This window comes from Gopherus flavomarginatus, chromosome 6 (assembly GCF_025201925.1).
Source record: "Gopherus flavomarginatus isolate rGopFla2 chromosome 6, rGopFla2.mat.asm, whole genome shotgun sequence".
Classification (NCBI taxonomy): Eukaryota; Metazoa; Chordata; order Testudines; family Testudinidae; genus Gopherus; species Gopherus flavomarginatus.
This window is the reverse complement of record NC_066622.1, coordinates 92,006,053-92,025,649: the sequence shown is the minus strand read 5'-3', so window position 1 is coordinate 92,025,649 and position 19,597 is coordinate 92,006,053. Positions and strand designations below refer to the sequence as shown.

At 44.1% G+C, this 19,597-nt stretch overlaps 1 protein-coding gene across 1 annotated transcript; it reads right to left on the bottom strand.

Annotated features, from left to right (window-relative positions):
* Positions 1–5,334: 5,334 nt before the first annotated feature.
* On the bottom strand, positions 5,335–18,803 carry NRBF2 (nuclear receptor binding factor 2). The gene is made up of 4 exons (XM_050958338.1): positions 18,654–18,803; positions 10,048–10,132; positions 8,430–8,470; positions 5,335–6,847 (listed from the first exon to the last, which is right to left on the bottom strand). Exons 1-4 carry the CDS (start codon positions 18,705–18,707, stop codon positions 6,128–6,130), a joined length of 900 nt encoding a protein of 299 aa, XP_050814295.1. The 5' UTR covers positions 18,708–18,803; the 3' UTR covers positions 5,335–6,127.
* Positions 18,804–19,597: the final 794 nt, after the last annotated feature.

Below are 19,597 nucleotides of genomic sequence, written 5' to 3'. Positions count from 1 at the left end.
CCCCTCAACCCTATCGCTTCCTGTGAAATTTCCTTGCCCCAACTCCTTTCCCCCGCAATCTTCTTGTCCCTCTCCTCTGTCTCCTTTCTTACATACAGACATGCCATTAAACTCTCAAACCCGCCCTTGGACCCCCTGCCCCCTTGTCTTTCCAATTCCCCCTGCCCCTTCACTACCATACTCACTGAATGAGCTGTCTGTGCTCCTGTATCAGCTTCCTTGCCTTAAACTCTCTATTTTACCAGTTAGAGGAATTGCAGCAACTAATCTGGGGATGTGGGGGAATCCCCATGAGTTGAAGTTTTAACATCACGATTGGTTGTTTTTCTAAATTATGTTTTAGCTCAACCAGAAGTTATGGGATTGATGCAGGAATCACGGGGTACAATTCTATGACGTTATGCAAGACATCAGACTAGATGACCATAATGGTCTCTTCTGACTTTAAAATGTATGAATGTTGGACCACTCCAGTCCAGCCTCTGCCTTTTCTACTCCATAGAAAATGCTCACCAGTGTCCCCAAATAAACATCTTGACTGTCTGAAGGCCTATACTCCATTCTTATTCTCTTTGACATTTCCAGTGCTTCTGATACCCTTGATCCTCCCTCCTCCTTCACATTGTCTTCCCTTAGCCTCCCTAACTCTGTCCTCTCCTGGTTCTCTTCTTATTCCATTAGCCATTCTGTCAATTCCTCTTAGCAGGTTCCACTTCCCCCTCTAACTGCACTCTCCTCAGGTCTCTATTCTTGGACTCCTGCTTTTCTCCCTGGACACCTTATTTATAGGTGATGTCACTTGCATGAATTCAACTGCCCTCCCAGACTAACTCCTTTTGTAAATTCTATTTCACTCAGACCCTGGCTCCGTGCTTCAGTATTGCATCTCTCTCAAGCAGTTCATCTGGGAAACTCACCATCATCTCAAACTCTTTGTAGCCAAAACAAACCTCTGTCTTTCCTACCAAATCCTGTTTCCTAACCCCATTCTGCTTTACAATTAGCAAAGCCACCATCATCTCTGTCCCTCAGGCTCATAGCCTGGGCTTTCGGTCTTTCCTCCGCATACTCGTCACTATGTCTTGTCTCCTCTTCCTAGATAACACTTCAAAAATCCCTTACTTTTTTTCATGACTGATAGCATCTGCCCCTATCCGTACTGAATGGGCTGGGCCTTCCTGAATTAATTCCAGGGACCCTGGGACCAAGTCTGCTCTTGCTTGCCCCTGAGAAGTTCTGCCTCAGGTAGAACAAGGTCAGCAGCTCAGTGCTTTCCTGCCTTTTTTATTTACTATTTTTTGGTCTTTGTGCTCTTGTTATACTCACCCTTGCAGAGCATTGCGTCCTCTGGGGCAGCACCCACTTCTAGGCCCCTCACAGCCCAGGAAACTCTGCCCAAATGTCTAATGATGCTCAGTTTGTGAGGTGGCTTTAAATTCCTAGTTAGACACTAATCTCTGCATTTTTTCACTTGTTCTATTAGTTTTCTAAAAGGAAGTTACAATTTATGTAGAACCAATGGAAAAGTTGTCCTCTCTTTTATAGCATATTGAAGATTGTTGCTTTTCCAGACGTGGTATGTGAGAACACTTGCATTTTAAACTCAACACTTCCCTAAAGCTGAAGCATCAGACAGGAAATTTTTGCTTTGTGATAGTTCCATGTGAATTTCCCAGGAATTTTCCAACTAGGTAAGCACAGTATGTGCCTTCCCGCCTCCTGGAATCATGTGTACGGCAGCCAGTCTTGGCTGTGCCCCTTCCCATCCTGGGCCAATGCAGTTTTATGGTAGCTATGTGTGTGTGTTTTCCTTTGAGCTGATGGCTAGATTTGGGTGGACCTGAGATGGGAAATACTATTGTTTTATAGCTCTGTGGACCTGATACTGTTTAATCTCAGTAATATTGTGCTGCCTGTAGCAAACTGGTTTGAGGGACAGTAGTTCAAACGATTCCAAAACAGGCACTAGGCAAATTTACAGCATTTTTAAGAGGGTGAGGGGAAGCCAAAGACTCCTAGTCTCTAAAAAGTGATGAACTCCTACAACCTATGGGGTTTTTATAAGAGAGGCTGTAGCAGAGTCTCAGGTTTATAGCTTTCGGTTATCGCACTGCTGCCACTAATAATTTCTGATCACTTTCAAACAGTACATTCAAGTGAGATGCTCACCAGACCAGTCATAATCTGTCTCCGGAGCCAAATTTTATCTGATCTCCTTGTAGGAAAGGGTTACTTCTGAGCTGAAAAGTAAGATGTCCGAAGCCCACAAAACCAACTGTGAAGAACTTACAGTAATCATAGAATCACAGAATATCAGGGTTGGAAGGGACCTCCTTGACTAGGTTCAGTTAAATTGAGGGAGATTCTACAGCATAGACTTTGCCTCTCCCCTATTTTGAGTCCCATTCAGTATGACATTTTAAATGCTGTTATAAATTAACTGAGCATTTTTCTTGTCAGTTTTGCTGGCCTGCTTCCACATCATCCTTAACCACTTCTAAAAAATGTATCTCTCTCTTCTATGTCAGCACCACTTTTAGAATGGGAGGATAGGCATAAAAATCATCATGAGTCTGAATATAAATGGGAATTATGGTGAATGTGCAGCTGACAGCAAATAGAGGTATCATGCCTGTATTGCTCAAAACAGCCACCAACTTTCAATATGGCACCTTGAAAGCAACTTAATGTGAATTGTAGATTGTACTAGGAGCTATTGTTAAGATGAAGGCCTTAAAATCTTGCCAAGGTAACTTTCTGAAAACTAAAATCCCTTAGAAGAGGGGGCATAAGACCCTGCCTCACTGAACATAAAACCAACACTTAAAACTCAGTGTTTTTGTATTTTGTTTTCTAGCTGTGACAGTAAGTAGCCATTGGTTTTATGTTTGGCAGATTTTACTTCCAAAAGATTCCATGTAACTTTCCATGAGTTTTCCCTCTACTGGGATATGCTCACAGATTCCATAGTTCACAAATTCTTTTTGCAAAGCATATGTTGGCTGTTTTCAACAGGGATAATATTTCTAGGTTCCAAGACAACAGTGGTTTCTGTGGTAAAGCAAGCTCTCTGAATTGAACTAAACGTCTGGACATATGTTTAAATTTAGTTCTTGGTGAGACGCTTTCAAATTACACACCACAGAATTTTACAGATGTCAAGTATAATGCATCATGGACCTGATCCAAAGCCCAGGGGCATCTTTCCATTGACTTTAAAACACTTGGAATTAGGTCCTATGACAAAATCTCTTTGATCATGTCAAAACTACACCAACAGGAACACACATAAGGACTCTGATCCAAATTGTTTGTTTATATTGTGTGCAATGTTTATCCCTCTCTGCACCTTTTATTTTATGCTAGTTGATAACTTTAAGGGTTGACTATATTGACAATCATGATAGTGGGGAAACTTAAGACTTGAAGTAATGTGCTATTTTAAGGAAAAGGGGCTGTTTGTTTTAATGTAACATTGTTTTGTTCACCAGATGGCAATGTTTGCTACAGAATATACTTTCATGATGATAAAGTAGTAAACATGACTTGGGTATTGCTACGGACAGCTCAGTGGAAACTGTCACTCAATGCGTAGCAGCAGTCAAAAAGCAAATACTATGTTAAAAAAAAATTATTCCATTCTATTAATTAATGAATGCCCTCCTGTGGACTACTGGGTTTGGTCCGATAATCCCATCTCAAACGGGGGAAGTAGAAGAACCAGAATGAAGTCCAAAGAAGGCATAAGAAGACCACCCCTAGAAGGAGAGCATGGAAAGAGTGGGACTGTTTAGAGAAATGTCAGAAATAGCATAAGGTAAGTTCAAGTGCTCCTACTGACCTTTTCTCATAAGAACAGGGAAACAAACTAAAAGGCAATACATTTAAAACTGATAAAAGCAACTGTATTTTACTTAACACAACTAATCTATAGAACTCTGCTGTATGAGAACCAGTGTTTAACAGGATTCACAAAAGAACAAGGGGAGTTTGTGGAGAATGTTACACATCCACAACATGGATAAATTTTTTTAAAACATCCTGCCCTCTCCATATTATAGCCAACTTCTGACAGGCATTAGGAAAAGATTGTCATGGGCAGTTTATTCCACTATTAACTATTTGTGATTGTGGCACTTTCCCCTGAAGCATCTGCTGTGACACTTATTGTGGTGGGTTTTTTAATGGACTGTCCTTATTTCAGTCAAATTAAGAGCAACAGATTACCTTACCTTGCTTCCTTCCCATCCTCCCCAAAGTATCTTTAGCTTGTAACTAAGGAGAAATTGAAGAGATTAATCTTCGTACTACTGTAGCTGCCCTTGTTCAATTTGTGAGGGAAGTTGTCCTGGAGTCTGACCCAGGCTGGAGAACAATGTGAGAGGTTTCCTTTCAGCGTCACTGTTTTGCCTGCTTGAGTACTCATCCTCAATGGATAAGGCTTATGACTTGAATTATGCTTCAGTGGAGGTGGCCAGTCCAAAAATGATTTCCTGTACAGTGCCAGGAGCATGCCAGACAACAGCTGTGGCAGCTACATAAAAATAGTTGAAATGATCCCACATCTAGTACTATTTATTTGAGGGTTCAGAGTGCAATTAATTAGGACCTTAAATAACTTTAGTTTGATTTCACCACCTTTGGAAGGCATGCTCGTTTTTCAGTTTACATGTATGCAACTGCTACTGTTGGATTTTAACTAGTTATCTGAGTAGGAAGTCCAACATCCCCCTTTCTATATATACAGACGTCAGTGAACTAGAGAATTTGTTTGTCAGTTTAGGAATACAGCAAAATTTCCTGAGTTGTGAGCAAATTCAAACCCGTTCTTTGAGCAAATCCAGTCTTTTTGTCTGCATTTCTTTCCTGCAGCCCTTGCCTCTATTCAAGGAGAGAACAGACCAGGCATTGAGGAAAGAAGAAAATTTGCACAGAAGCTGAGAATAAGAGGGACCATGGTGTTTTCTCTGCACTTCAGCAGAAAGCTGGCACGAAAGCTTTGGGCACAAGCTCATTCTGTAGAGGAGGTCTGGAAAACCACTGCAATTGTGCTTTGAGTCTTGAACTGAATGAGCCTTTTTGGAATCTGTGTCCTCTGGTTTCTGCTCATTATAGTTTTAAGAGGTGATGCACCTAAAGACAAAAATGTCATTTCACAGACCACCACAACCCCTGGACTCTCCCCAGGTTCTCTATATGCACCTGAAGGTGAAAGGCTGGAAGTTGTGTTCCATTTTCCCTCACCACCAGCTATTTTTAGTGTAATAAATTGTACAGTTCAATTGACTGGCACTTTAATGTTTGTGAAGACTATTTTCACCCACTGTTATGGTGTTGATTACGACTTAGTTTTTTATTTTCAAAGCCTCAGTGACTGATTTACAGATGTAAACAAATATTTCCTTTGTGCAGTTAAATACTGCCCACTAGCATTACTTCCATTCATGCACCTCTGAAGAACAAGATACTTTTTCCTCAGGTTTTTTAAGCAATGTAATTTTTTTATGTAGAAACCCAGAGTTAAATTTGATGCACCTTGATTAGTTATGTAAACAAAATCTAAAAACTTCCCCACAGAACGAATAACTTGGTTCCTCCATAGAAAGTTTATATATTTCTCGATTAATCTGAGGTTAATATTGTCAGGAGACAAGAGTGTGGCACATCGATCCATCTAGAAATGGTGTAACTTATACACCTCTCCATTAACAAAATTGTGCATAATGAAATGCTTACAATCTGAATGCATGATAGAAAGCATCTTTCAAGCGGAAGTGGCAGCCATCTGGCAACCATAAGTTAAGTTCTGCATCATTTATGGCATTATAGATACCTATTACACATAGCATTACTTCAAAACCCTGAAGGATTGTGTTTGAAATGTTTTCCAAGCAGTCATTTGGTTTGAAACATCAGGAGAAAGACGCAAGAGCCTGCATTTACCAATTTATGGTACCCGTAAGCTCTATGATTAAGTGTATTTCACAGTGACAGTTGCTGTAATGCCTTTTCTCGCACAGTAGGATTGTGTTAGATGTTGGCTGCCCTTGGATCATCATTGTCCTGGTGGTTTTCCCTTTTCTCATTTGCTTAACAACATTTCATGAGCACTTCTCATGGTCTTCATTTAGCTGTTCATAAGTCCTTTCAGTATATCTTCAGAGAGCTCCAGTAGAGGGAGTTCAGGTGATGGAATGTCCAAGGGAGGAAGATTGGGTATTAGAATGTCCTTAGCCTTCCCTGCATTTGCTGCAAACTTCTGCCAAGTTGAGGCTGAAGTAGTAGCAGTTTCTGAATGTTGTTGTAGGCCCCATAACTCTGACTTCTCCACAAAATCAGCATCTACATCCAACTCCTTCTCTACTGGAGCTTTTTGGAGTCTAATCCATTCTGCTTTTAGCTGTTTATTCTCTCTCCTTAATCTCTCATTTTCAGCTACAAGAAATTCCACATGCCGTTTCAAATCTGCAATTTTGGTTGCCTGCTCCTCTATTATTATTTTGTCATCTTTTGGGGCTTTGTTCCCAATACACACTTCCAATTGCTCCTCTCTTTTCTGAAGCAGAAATAATAGTGTATCTGGCTCCCTGTCAAAGACATCCTGAGTTTCCTGTAGATGCTTATTTGCAGAAGGACTGTATTTCTGAGTAACAGGAACCAATATGTTGTGGTCTTCAGATTCTTCAGTTGATGGTTTATAAGAGGTCTGAAGATGTGCAGCTATATCCTTGTCTGCATTCTGTTGGGCTTTTAGCCTCTCCTCTCTCTTTGCCCTTTTCCACCTCTCCTGGATAAGCAATAATTGTTTCATATGACTATCCCTTTGTAATTCCAGCGATAATTGAGCCTGTCCAAGAAAAAAAGATTGACTGAATTAACACTTAGGCCCTAATACTGCAAGCATATATTTGTGAGTAAAATTACAGACATGCTTAAGCGTTTACAGAATCAGCCCATTAGTATGTCCGGGAGGGGAAACTGTTCTCTCTAGCTTCTGCAATGCAGATTCAGGCATTTATGCCATCAAACTCACTAACTGTAGTCTGTGAAATGGAAGTGTTGTGTGACTACTTAATATTTGGACATCTGCAATTTCTCTTTCGATCCATATGGAGACTTCTGAAGGGAGGAGGTAAAAGTTTGGCCTGTGATCATCCATAAATGTACTTGGGATGAGATGTCATGCTTTACTTGGCCAGTAATTCAACATGTGTGTTTTTTAAATAAGAAGCAAATCCTTTTGTTGTAGAATATAGCTAGACCACTGCATTAATGACATCACCACTAAGCAGCAGAGATTTCTACTATGAGATTATATCATCATTTTCAAACTGATCCTCTATTCTGAGTCACTCCAATTGCTGGACCACTGGGGTGGGGTGTTCCATTTTTCATGAAATTTTCTCAATAGTTTAGCTTTGTTGAAACAACAAGAATAATTGGAGCGGGACAATGTACTTTTTCCCAGTCATAGTGCCATTTTATAGTCACTGAATCAGAGAGAGAGCGAGCATGACTTTACAGCTTGGTGACTCAGGCACTCACTCGAAGATCTAAGTCCCCACTCCAATGACTGTTCCAATAAGTGGAACGGCTTCAATGGGAGAGACAGACAGACCTGCCATGGAGGTAACCACGTTCAAATTCCTGCTCCACATCAGGCAGAGGGGTAACTGAACCCAGGCTCCTCATATTCCAGGTACAATGCTCTAACCCAGGGGTCAGCAACCTCTGGCATGCTGACGGGGCCAGTTTACCTACCTGCCCCATCAGCAGGTCCAGCTGATCAGGGCTCCCACTGGCCACGGTTCGCCATCCCAGGCCAATAGGGGTGGCGGGAAGCCACAGCCAGCACATCCCTCACTGGGACCGTGAACTGCAGCCAGTGGGAGCTGCCGTCAGCTGACCCTGCTGATGTGGCAGGTAAACACACTGGCCCAGCCCACCAGGGTGCTTACCCTGGCAAGCTGCGTGCCAGAGGTTGCTGACCCCTGCTCTAACCACTCTGTTTAAGATTAAGGAAGGCTTCCTCTTCTTCCCCCACCACATACACAAATGCCCCACAAAATCTGTTTCAGGTCCAAAAAAATATTCTGTCGAACCCAAAATGGATATTCTTTAGTTTGCCTCAAAGAGAATTCTTTTCTTTTGTGGAACTGCCAGCAACTCACAATAAGGGGTTATTTTCCCAGCTCTACTCCACCATTCTGCTAACCCCAGCTACTCGATCAGCTCTTTGGGCTTCGGACAGCGAGGCATAAATTAGAGCAGTGCAGGTCATTCAGAGGAGGCAGCATGACTATATGGTGTAAGAGGTATGACGACACAGTGTAATGGGCACATGCCCAAGGGCCAGAGTTAAAGTGTGTTTGTACAATAATACCTTCAATGTTTCCCAGCCATGGAGTGCAAGCTAAATGCAATCTCACCTGCTCGGATTGTGTCAGCTTCATGGCTTCAGCAAGGTATGCTGCACAAAAAACAAATTGGTAAACGCTTAAGCCAGATTGTGAAAATTAGAACATTCTTTTCTTGCAAGCTAAAGACTAACCCATTTAAGTATTTTTAAAAGTTTTCAGATCTGATCATTTTGTTCACTGAATCCACACACAAAGAGGGGATTACATAGGCATACTGTTGCTGGGAATACGCATACTGCTTTTCAAATGCGTGTCTCCCTTGAAAAGCGTTAAACCTACCTAGTATTAAGGTAAATTACTTCCATATCATCATCTCTGAAGTGAAGTCTCTCTGCTCATCATAGTATAATATATGCGTTACACATTCCCATGTACGGTTCTAACTGCTTCACCACTAAGGAGAGCACTACCCACGCAATTTCATTACAACTTTTTCCCTGATCAAACCTAAGGTTTGCAGGAAGTCCCCAAAGGAGGAGGAGCAGCATCATCAGCATCTGCCCCCGTAGTATATAAGGAAATGACAAAGCTATGGGCCAGAGTCTGTCTTACATACATATAAATGAAACAAGAACACTACAGTAGAGTACCATACTTTTCTTTGACTGCACTACTGATGGAGTAGAGAAGCAAGATCCATGGCTCCAACCCTGAATAAAACTCAATGCATTTTTTAATTAAAAACACCTATTTTAAAATTAATACTATTTAAAATTAATTTTGAGGTTTACAACCTTTAAGGCCTAAATTTACTACCATCTATTAAAATGACTTAAGTATTCAAGCAGTACATATTTGCTACTGCTGAGATTTAAAATAAAAATCCACTGAACAGCTGGAAGTCGCTTGCTAAGCACCTGCAACCATATGTTGATGTGCAAAATCCGCTTTTGACAGCAGTAGCCTCTTCTCCAGATGCAGAGAGAATTTTTTTTTCTTTTCAGTTTCTTTTACTAGTTCAATTCAGTGATTAGTTCAAGGTTAAAGTGACTGGGGCAGGAATACAAACTTCTCAGCTCCCTCTCCCCGGAAAGTATATTAAAAACAAACCTACAGGTGGCTGCTCCAAGTGCTATCTAGTGGTCCTCCATACAACACCCAAAAACTGCACCTATTGTACCTACTAATGCAGTCACCTCCCAGGGCAGATCTTACCTGTTAAGAGGCAGCACCTGCACATTCACAAATCAAATGTGAACCTGAACACAAATTTTTGTGAATAAGGATGGAAGACTGTCAATCCTAGGGTGGGCCTGCAGAACAGAGCTCATTACCCCTGAAGGTTGAGCTTTCTTGGTAAAAATTGCTTTATCAGTAATAGATTCATTAAAAACATTAAGATTGCTAACCACCAATTGAGTGTTTAGCAAAGATTAGTGGCTAAATATTTCCCACATTATGCTGACAACTAGATACTCCAAGTAAGAAAGGTCAAAATAGAAGTGAAATTAAAGACTACATTTCCGAGAGGCTTCGCATAGGGCCTCCAAACCTATGTTCACATTTTTTGGCATGTACAAAAACAGCATTTCTATGCAAGTATGTATATAGTTACTTAGCCTGAGCAAGTTTCAAGGCTGCTTTTGAAAACTGGATCATAAATATCTTATGAAAAGGTAACACTCACCAGCTGCTTTTTTGTGACAAGAAATTGCTTCTTCGTATTTCCCTGCTGCCAACAACCGGTCTGCTTTTCTACTCTGCTGATGAGCCTTAAAAGAAAATGTTATTTTAATCAAAGCTGAAACTAGGAATGACTGAAACTGTTTTTTTATAGTAACTAGCACCAAACAGATAATCAGGTGTTCATACAGCTTCAGAGTCTTAACCCAAGATCTCCCAGTCCAGACTTTGAGAGGCAGAGAAACAATTTCCTATAATGCTCACCCACTGTAGGACTTTTGTGGACAAATGTACTGTGCAGGTATGGCAAAAGGTTTAAGGTTTTATAAAGTGGCAGTGACTGTAAGTCTTCACACAGAGTACCTAACACTTGCAGTGGCAAACAAGTGTCCTAGGCCAATGGTCCATGGTGTAAGGAACCAACCACCAGTGGCTATGCTGCCATGAGCTACTGGAAACAATCCTCCAAAACTGCCCTTATTGATTCCTGTGCTGTGGAGTTGTGTGCCCTAATGTGAGAGTCTGGAATCTTCTCATAAGCAATTGTGAGATCAACCACACATGCACTTCTCTTGTGGGACTATAGCTTCCAACAGCTTTTCATTTCCTTCACGATCCTGAAGAGCTCCCTGCACTCAAGCTGACAAAATAAGAGCAGCACTATCATTTGGTGCTTTACATAAAAGCCTTCAGCTTGGTTAAAAGTTTACAAAATTCAGCATAAGCAGCCATACTCTAATAGCAGTAAGCTGCTTCACAGCAACAGATTAAGAGTAGAAGAGTTTTAACAAAGTAGAGCATGATTTAAGAGAGACTGTTTCTAGAGCAGGGGTCAGCAACCTATGGCACATGTGTCAAAGACCAGGCCAGGCCAGCAGTGGGCTGGGTGGGGCCAGCGGCGGGCTGGGTGGGGCCAGCGGCTGGGACCCTAGCAGGCAGCAGCGTGCGTGCCATTAAAAATCCTGTCCAGCTCAACCTGCTCTTTTCCATCCCATGCCCACCGCTCTCTCCCCGGGGGGGGGCGGGCAGGGGGCAGAAGCCTGGTCCTGTCGGCTGCTCCTGCAGGGCAGCCTCCACCAGCAGCCAAGCTCCCACCTCTTCCCCCAGCATTCCTGCTTCTCCTCCTCTCCCTCCCTGCGGCCGAACAGCTGATGGCCCTGGGGGAAGGGGAAGTAGACCTGGAACTGCAGCCACAGCATGATCGCTGCTCCAGAGAAGAGGCGAGGATGGGGTCTTGGGGAAGGAGGGTGGAATCAGGGAATATCCCCTCCAGCCCCTGCCATGAGCTGCTCAGGGCAGGGAGCATCCCCATGACTCCAGCCCACACCCACACCCCAGACCTGAGCCCTGCACCCCCCTCACACACCCTGAGCCCTCTGCCCTGACTCCTGCACCCTCCTCACACAGCTCCATCCCCCAGCCCTGACTCCTGCACCCTCCTCACACAGCTCCATCCCCCAGCCCTGACTCTTGCACCCCACACATTCCCAACCCCACCCTGAGCACCAAACAGAAGCTCCTACACATACACATACACACACACACACACACACACACACACACACACACTCTCCCACTTTCACCCCTCACATCAAATGGGAGCTGCCCAGGTAAGCGCTCCATGCCCAAACTTCCTGCCCAACCCTGAGCCCCCTCCCTCATTCTAGCTCCTGGCCAGACCCTACACCCCAACCTGTTCCTTCACCCCCAGCCCTGTGCTCAGTGTACACCCACCCTCAGCTCAGTGCAGAGAGAGGAAGAGAATGGGCTAAAACCAGGGAAAAGGTAGGTACCCACTATATGTGGGCAGGGTCCAGATCCCAGACCGGCAGTGGGCTGAGCGGGTCCGGCAGCCAGAACCCCAGACCGGCAGCATGCTGAGCAGGGCCAGCAGCTGGAACCCCTGAACAGCAGTGGGCTGAGCTGCTCAGCCCACTGCCAATCTGGGGTCCCAGCTGCTGGCCCTGCTCAGCATGCTGCCGGTCTGGGGTTCTGGCTGCCGGACCCTTGACAGCCGGGGTCCCAGTCACAGGCCCCACTAAGCCCGCTGCCGGCCTAGGTGAATGGAACCCCAGGCTGGGAGCAGGCCTGCCATAAACAGATAGCTAAGGGTTAATGTCTCTTTCACCTGAAGCACCTGACCAGAGGACCAATCAGGAAACAGGATTTTTTCAACTCTGGGTGGAGGGTTTTTTGTGTGTGAGTCTTTTGTTCTGGGTCTTCTGCCGGAATCTCTCTCAGCTATGAGAAGTATTTCTATTTCCTGCTTTCTAATCCTCTGTTTACAAGTTGTGAGTACAAATATAGTAAGACAGTAAGGTTTCTATTGTTTTCTTTGTATTTACATGGATATAGTTGCTGTAGTGCTTTGAATTGTATTCTTTTTGAATAAGGCTGTTTATTCATATTTCTTTTAAGCAATTGACCCTGTATTTGTCACCTTAATACAGAGAGACCATTTGTATGTATTTTTCTTTCTTTTAAGACCTGTTGGAGTTTTTCTTTAGTGAGGAACTCCAGGGAATTGAGTCTGCAGCTCACCAGGGAATTGGTGGGAGGAAGAAGTCAGAGGGAAATCTGTGTGTGTTAGATTTACTAGCCTGACTTTGCATTCCCTCTGGGTGAAGAGGGAAGTGCTTTTGTTTCCAGGACTGGAATTAGAGAGGGTGGACTCCCTCTGCTTAGATTCACGGAGGTTGCTTCTGTGTCTCTCTCCAGGAGCACCTGGAGGGGGGGGGGAGGGAAAAGGTTTATTTCCCTTTGCTGTGAGACTCAAGGGATTTGGGTCTTGGGGTCCCCAGGGAAGGTTTTTGGGGGGACCAGAGTGCCCCAAAACACTAATTTTTTGGGTGGTGGCAGCAGTACCAGGTCCAAGCTGGTAACTAAGCTTGGAGGTTTTCATGCTAACACCCATTGCTCAGCCTGCTGCCGGTCTGGGGTTCTGGCTGCCAGACCCTTGCCAGCCGGGGTCCCAGTCACAGGCCCTACTAAGCCCACTGCCGGCCTAGGTGAATGGAACCCCAGGCTGGGAGCAGGCCGAGCGGCGTAAGATCAGCATCTTAAATTTAATTTTAAATGAAGCTTCTTAAACATTTTGAAAACTTTGTTTACTTTACATACAATAGTTTAGTTATATAATATACAGACTTACAGAGACAGACTTTCTAAAACACGTTATAATATAGTACCAGCATGCAAAACCTTAAATTAGAGTGAATAAATGAGGACTCGGCCTACCACTTCTGAAAGGTTGCCGACCCCTGTTCTAGAGAGTGTTTTTTTTTTTTGTTTATGGGCCCTATCAGTTATGTCAACCCAGTTGAGACATTTGGGTCAGTAGGGTAGTTTTTATAATCCAGTATTGAGCTGTGTGAACAAGGGCACAGACTAGATTCCAGGATCTTTGTGACAATATTTAAGTGGCATTTACCCACTTCGGGTTTGTCTACATGGCGATTTAGTGCAATCTAGTCAAAACACGTGATGGGACTTATAATGCATAGCAGCAGGATCCATACAGCCACTCATTGTGTGACAGGCTCATGTGCTGCAGATTCACACGCCAGCTTACACCAGGCACTACATTGCTGTATAGATAAACCCATAGTATTGTCAATATCCCTACGTTTGTCTAAACATGGCAGAGGAAGGCGATTCATTTTTTTCTGCCAATATTCCAAGGGAAAGATACTGTTCTATTAACTCTTTCCATAGACTCTCACAGGGGACAAGGAAAACAGTTTACTCTCCTGACAAACCGAGGAGTGAATTCACAAGTGTGTTAACCCACAGCAGTGTTTGCTTCACAAATAGCCATTTTCTATGCTTCACCCTTTGGCAAGAGAGGTTGGTTTGTGCATACAGTAACTTCATTTACTAAAATGCTCTTGAGAAAAATAGGAGCCCAGCTCAGAAAGTATATGAAATGGGACATTAACAGGAAATGAGCTTGGTATCTTGCATTACTAATATCTGTAAAACCCTCAACACGCTCAACTTCACAACTAGTTCTATTGCTTTGGGAAACTACAGTTTCAACATCAAAACGGGTAGTCTTGGCCTATCCAAGAGACAGGTCCAAAGAAGCCAGGTCAACTGGAAGAGGAGATATTCTTGAGAAGAAAGAAAAAAGTAGCAATTTCATTGATCAGAATTAAATTCAGCAAAACAGAACCCCAATACCATTTATTAATTAGCCTAGAATAATTTCTCCATAAGAATTGCGTACAGAAAAAGTGTCATTTAAAATTATGGTTAAATAGCTAATCACAATAGGTAAGCATGTGAAAAGCCTTTAAAAAAAGCATAGCCTGTCAGATAGTGTTTAGGCATGTCACACTGCACTCCTGGAAACAGAGGAGCAGACAAGTTTCTAATATGGTTACAATGAAGTTGTAACAGGGCATCCTCTGGCTGCAACACTCTCAGAGTCCCTTTTAAGGGTAATCACCACATCTTCAAGAGAACATGGAAACCTTAGGGAAGCACCAAACATCCCTCTGCTTGCTCATTAATTTTGATGAGCTACATGGGAAGTCAATATTTCCTTTGAGTGGGATGATTAAGAACAGTAAGACTGCCCCTTTGAGGTAAGGAAAGATAGAAACATGCCTGATTACTAATCTAAGGAACTGAACAGCTACAGCTTTAAGCAGTAAAGTCACATGACTCTAGCCTGGGTGAATAAGAGCAATCTCTCTCAAGTGATCCCACCCAACTGCTAGCTGCTGATAGAAGACTACTAGGACAAAACAAGACAGACCCTATGTGATTTTTAAAGGTAAATTTGTGAATTATTATTTTTCAAACAGAGCAAATCTATTGTTGTCTTCCTTGAGCAACAAGTTGACTGAAAGTCCTCTTTCTTTATGCATGTTTTGTTTTCCTGAAACATACTGGAAAAGTCTCTCTGGAAAGATTTTAGCCCACACAGAACCACTTTGCTTGTTTGAAGATATTCAGAGTTAATGGTAGAGCATCCTTCAGGAGCTAACAAAACTTTAACAAGATACGAGGCACAGACTGCAGTAGGCTACCTGTGCTAAGAGCTACAATTTAAGTAAAAAAAACACAAAACTAAAAAATAAAGCAAGGAGGGCTGAGAAAAGTAACTCCAGGGAGGGTATGTTTTGTCAAACTAACAAATGATAGAATTTAGAAGTATTAAGAGCAACCCGTCTTCTGTTGTTAACACCAACCAGTTTCACTGCACATTAGTGGGGGGGGGTGTCTTTACATAATGAAGCTATTTTGGGCAAAGGAAAACCAAGAAATAAAAGGGATCCTACAATTGTAGACATGACTGAGGTTTAGTGGAGGTGACCATCCAGTGGAATTTATACAGATACAGTTCCAAGATATAATCCTACAAATAGACTAGCAGAATTATATTACTGGCCTCCTTATCAGTATCAGGGCCTGGTAATCCCACTTACTCAGAGTTAACAGAAACTTTGAGACCAGGAAAAACTCTGGAATTCCCTGAAAGAGAGGAGCACAGGCCCAGCATCACTGCTCCCTTAATGGGCTATGAGATGGTGCTAGATGTTATGGGGAAGGAAAGAACTTATTCCTAAATAATACACAGATGTTAATTCAAGAAGTCACTATAGTTGAACCAGTACGTATTAGTGACCACAATATAATTAAGATATCCTTTCACAAACAATCACCAAAAGCTAGCACTGTCAGACTACCCTTTAGAAAGGAGGATTTCAGGAAGAAAAAGAGTCAAAACCCTGAAGTAAAGCTTGAGAAAACTAAAATCCTTAGGCTATTTAGGCATACCATGGTGACTCAGAAGGCATGCACAACAAGAAGGGGGATGCAAACAGAAAATGGTATACTTAAAGGACTAAAGAAATTTAAGCCAACAGGTATCCTTCAGACAAATGGAAATGCGGCGCAACTGACGCCAATAGAGAAAAGCATACTATTGCAGACAACATGTAAGGAATTAGATACGCTAAGAGCAAATAGCCAAATACATAAACTAGAAACTCTAAGTGTCAGTTGCAGAAAGACAAGAGAATTTTAAGGTCTGCTGGAAAAGCAGAATGTTAAAGGAGCAATTCAGGTGCAAAAGGACACTGCAAAGCTGCTAAATTATTTCTTTTTATCAGTTCTCTTCATTGTGGAAATGGGCGAGATGCCTAACTTCTCAGGTAAAGAGCTGACAACAAAATGAATTTTTTGCTCTTTAAAGTCACCAGGAACATATGGTATTCACATCCAACAGTTAATGAATTTTAGAATCAATGTTCTGAGCTGTTAACAAACCTATGCAATTTCACTAAAAAGTCAACATTCTACACCAGAGGAAAGAAAATATCATACTTCAGAAAAAAAGTTACTGGGTGATCCTGGCTTTTAGGGCAGTGAGACTAACTTCAACAGATGGAAAACTGTTAAAAGCTGTAGCTTACTTAGCCCTTATCTACACTACATAATACCTTTGGAAATCATTGCCACAAGAGAGGCCAAGACCTCAGTGAGATTCAAAAAGGCATTGGTTGTTTCCAGGGATGAGATTATTCATAGTTCCATCAGATAAGATACAAAGTTCTAGGTTAAGGGTAAAAAAAAAATACTTCAGGTTATAGTCACTCATTGGGGGGAGGGGGGAGTTAGAAAAATATTCCCCTCTAAACAGGTTATTCCATTATTTTTTATTTGTAGTTTCTTGCACCTTCCTCTGAAGTTGTATTGGCCACCATCAGGATGCTAGTGGACAACACTGGTCACTACTCTCTTTACAAGAACTATAGCACACACAAGAGTCTAGAGTATTTTTGTCTGGCACTACAAATGGGTATGGTGATTACACTGCTCATACATCTGACGAAGTGGGTATTCATCCAGGAAAGCTCATGCTCCAAAACATCTGTTAGTCTATACTGTGCCACAGGACTCTTTGCTGCGTTTACACTGCTCTTGTGGTCAGACCATCATCTCTTTGGCCTTATTCATACTTTTTTTAGTGCACATGACCTTACTTAATGGTCTGCTTTTAAATGTCAGGATGGGGCACTACTAAATGCTGACTTCTGCCCAGGGGTCACCCATAGTTATCACCTATTTACCACTAATTTACCACTCAGAACTCAAAATTGATGATCTGTCTTCTAAACCTCCACCAGATCTTTCTTCAGTTGCTATAATAATAAATAGGAGATATACCTATCTCCTAGAACTGGAAGGGACCTTGAAAGGTCATCAGTCCAGCCTCCTGCCTTCACTAGCAAGACCAAGTACTGATTTTTGCCCCAGATCCCTAACTGGCCCCTGCAAGGACTGAACTCACAACCCTGGGTTTAGCAGGCCAATGCTTAAAACATTAAGCTACCTCTCCCCTGACTGCAGTCCTATGTCTACTCAATTGCTTAACAAGGTTCTGGAGTTTTTTTCCTCAACCTCTATAGCTCCTTCCTCCAGCACAATCTTCTTAACTTTCAGCCTGATTGGACACCCATCCCATCACTAAATTACCCCTTATGCATGATTATTCACTTGTTTCTTACCTGTGAGCACAGATCAACTTCTTACTACTTGGCCTTAGACCTCCTCTACATGACATAATTCTCAGATTAGCCTTGGTGCCAACCTACTGCAAAATCACTGTTTCAGTCTGAGTTCCTTATATCAATTTAGCTTAAAATCAGTAAGGAATCTACTTTAAATCCTATAAGGTATACATTAACAGTCTCTCTATGCAATAGGGTGCCACCAATTTAATTTCATGCAGACAAGGCTTCTGTGTGCATCTTATCCTGTTTCTGTAATCCCAAAGTATTTCCTTCCCACATGTCTCATGTCACTCACATAAGCATTCTACTACCAGGGCACAGCCAGAATTACTCCTTATCCCAATCTTGATCTGATGAAACAGTTATTCATGCTTTGATTCCCTCTAATAGTCTTCCTAAACAGCTACAGCCACTTTTAGCAGTCCAAACTCTCGTGGTCCTATGACTAACTCTCAAAGTACTGAAATACTATACACCAGTGAAGGAAAGACATTTACATAATCCTGTACACAAGTAACTTCAAGTGTCTGTGTTACCTGCCCATCACCTTCTATTCTTAGCGTGTATACCTAGAAAAATTGAGGATTTTCTAACGTGTCTAACACCATATTTAACTCACTAGCAGCTCTGATATTATGACTCCGAGCTGACGTGGCTAGAGGTGACTTTTAATCAGGGCTATGATCCTATTTTGAAGAATGTGCACCGCCAGGCCAGACCAGACCAGACAATGACTCTGCGGGTACTGCACTTCCCCAGCACTGGGACGGGCTCTGAACCTTTGTTTACAGTCCCGATGGTGGGCACCAGAGGCCGCAGGGGAAGGTCCAACCGCTCCTAGGAGCCAGCGGGGCCTTGTCCTCTCCAGCGACACTCAGCCCCCTGCTGTGCCACTGGGGCAGCTCCTCCCCCTGCGGCGGTGGAAGCCGCAGCGCCGCCGGGGCTCGGGGGCCTTCTCCCTCCCATTGCCCGCCCGGCCCCGGATCTCTTCGCGGTCCGCACCTGCGGCGCCAGGCGCCCACCCTGCCAGCGGGGCAGCCGCCGCCCGCTCCGGCGCCCCCTCCCCGCCCGGAGCGCGGCTCACCAGGTTGAGGGGCCCCTCCATCACCTCCATGGGCGGCGGGGGCTGCGGGCACATGGGCTCTGCGACTCCGTCCCGGCACCCCTGCCCCAGGCTCTGCCGCCTGTAAACACCGAAACACTTCCGCCTCAAGCACGCAAGCAGCGGCGTCACCGCGCCGCCCGCAAACCTCGCGAGAGCCACGTCCGAATGGGCAAATCCCACGAGAAGAGTGGAAGGTCTCCATGGTAACGGGCACAGGGCGAAGCTGTAGGCAGCCGGCAGCGACTTTTCATTGGCTCGGAGGCGCGACTTGAACAGGAGCGGTCCCGCTGCAGCCTGCCCGGCGCGTGTGCCCCGCGCGGGCTCTTTAGCGGAGGGGGAGGGGCAGAGATCCCACCGGGCCAGGCTCTGAGGCAGGTGTCCGGGGTATGCGCATGGGTGCGCGCCCCCGGGGCAATCCATGCGGGTGGCGGGCGCCCAGAGAAGCGCTGCTGTACAGGTGGTGTTTGGCTGGGCTCTGCGGCCCGCCCGCAGTCCCGTTTTATCAGCGTCAGCCCCGGGGTTTGTACCTCAGAGGTGGCGGCCCCCAGGCCTGGGGCAAAGAGCTCGGGAGCTGCCTGTGGGTTTGGCTGTTCTGGCAGGTGTGCAGCGCTGGGAGTTCCAGGTGTCTTCGCACAGCTGTGTGGGGAAAGCACTGCAGCGGGGCTGGGAGTGGTGCATTGTGGGCAGCTATCCCAGCGTTCTGCTGCTACAGTGCTTTTTAAAGGCGGGGCTGGCGTGGAGTGTGACAGGGAGGTGAGGGACAGCGAGAGTGGATTTTTGGAGCCCACGCTGTGTCAGCAGCTGCCTTGCAAATTCCGACCACTTCCCCCACCCCCTCTCATTCACTAAATGCAAATAGCCGTCAGACCAGATAAGCAGCTGCTGCAAGGGACTCCCTCCCTCCCCTCCTGCAGTGCTGTCTC

What these genes read in the sequence shown, in the direction of transcription:
- NRBF2 (XM_050958338.1), bottom strand. Translation starts at nt 18,707, where the DNA reads ATGTGCCCGCAGCCCCCGCCGCCCATGGAGGTGATGGAGGGGCCCCTC. An exon ending in TGGAGGGGCCCCTCAACCTG is followed by an intron (nt 10,133 to 18,653) that starts GTGAGCCGCGCT and finishes TTTTCTTTTAAG; the next exon opens with GCTCATCAGCAGAGTAGAAA. An exon ending in TTGTCACAAAAAAGCAGCTG is followed by an intron (nt 8,471 to 10,047) that starts GTGAGTGTTACC and finishes TTTTTTGTGCAG; the next exon opens with CATACCTTGCTGAAGCCATG.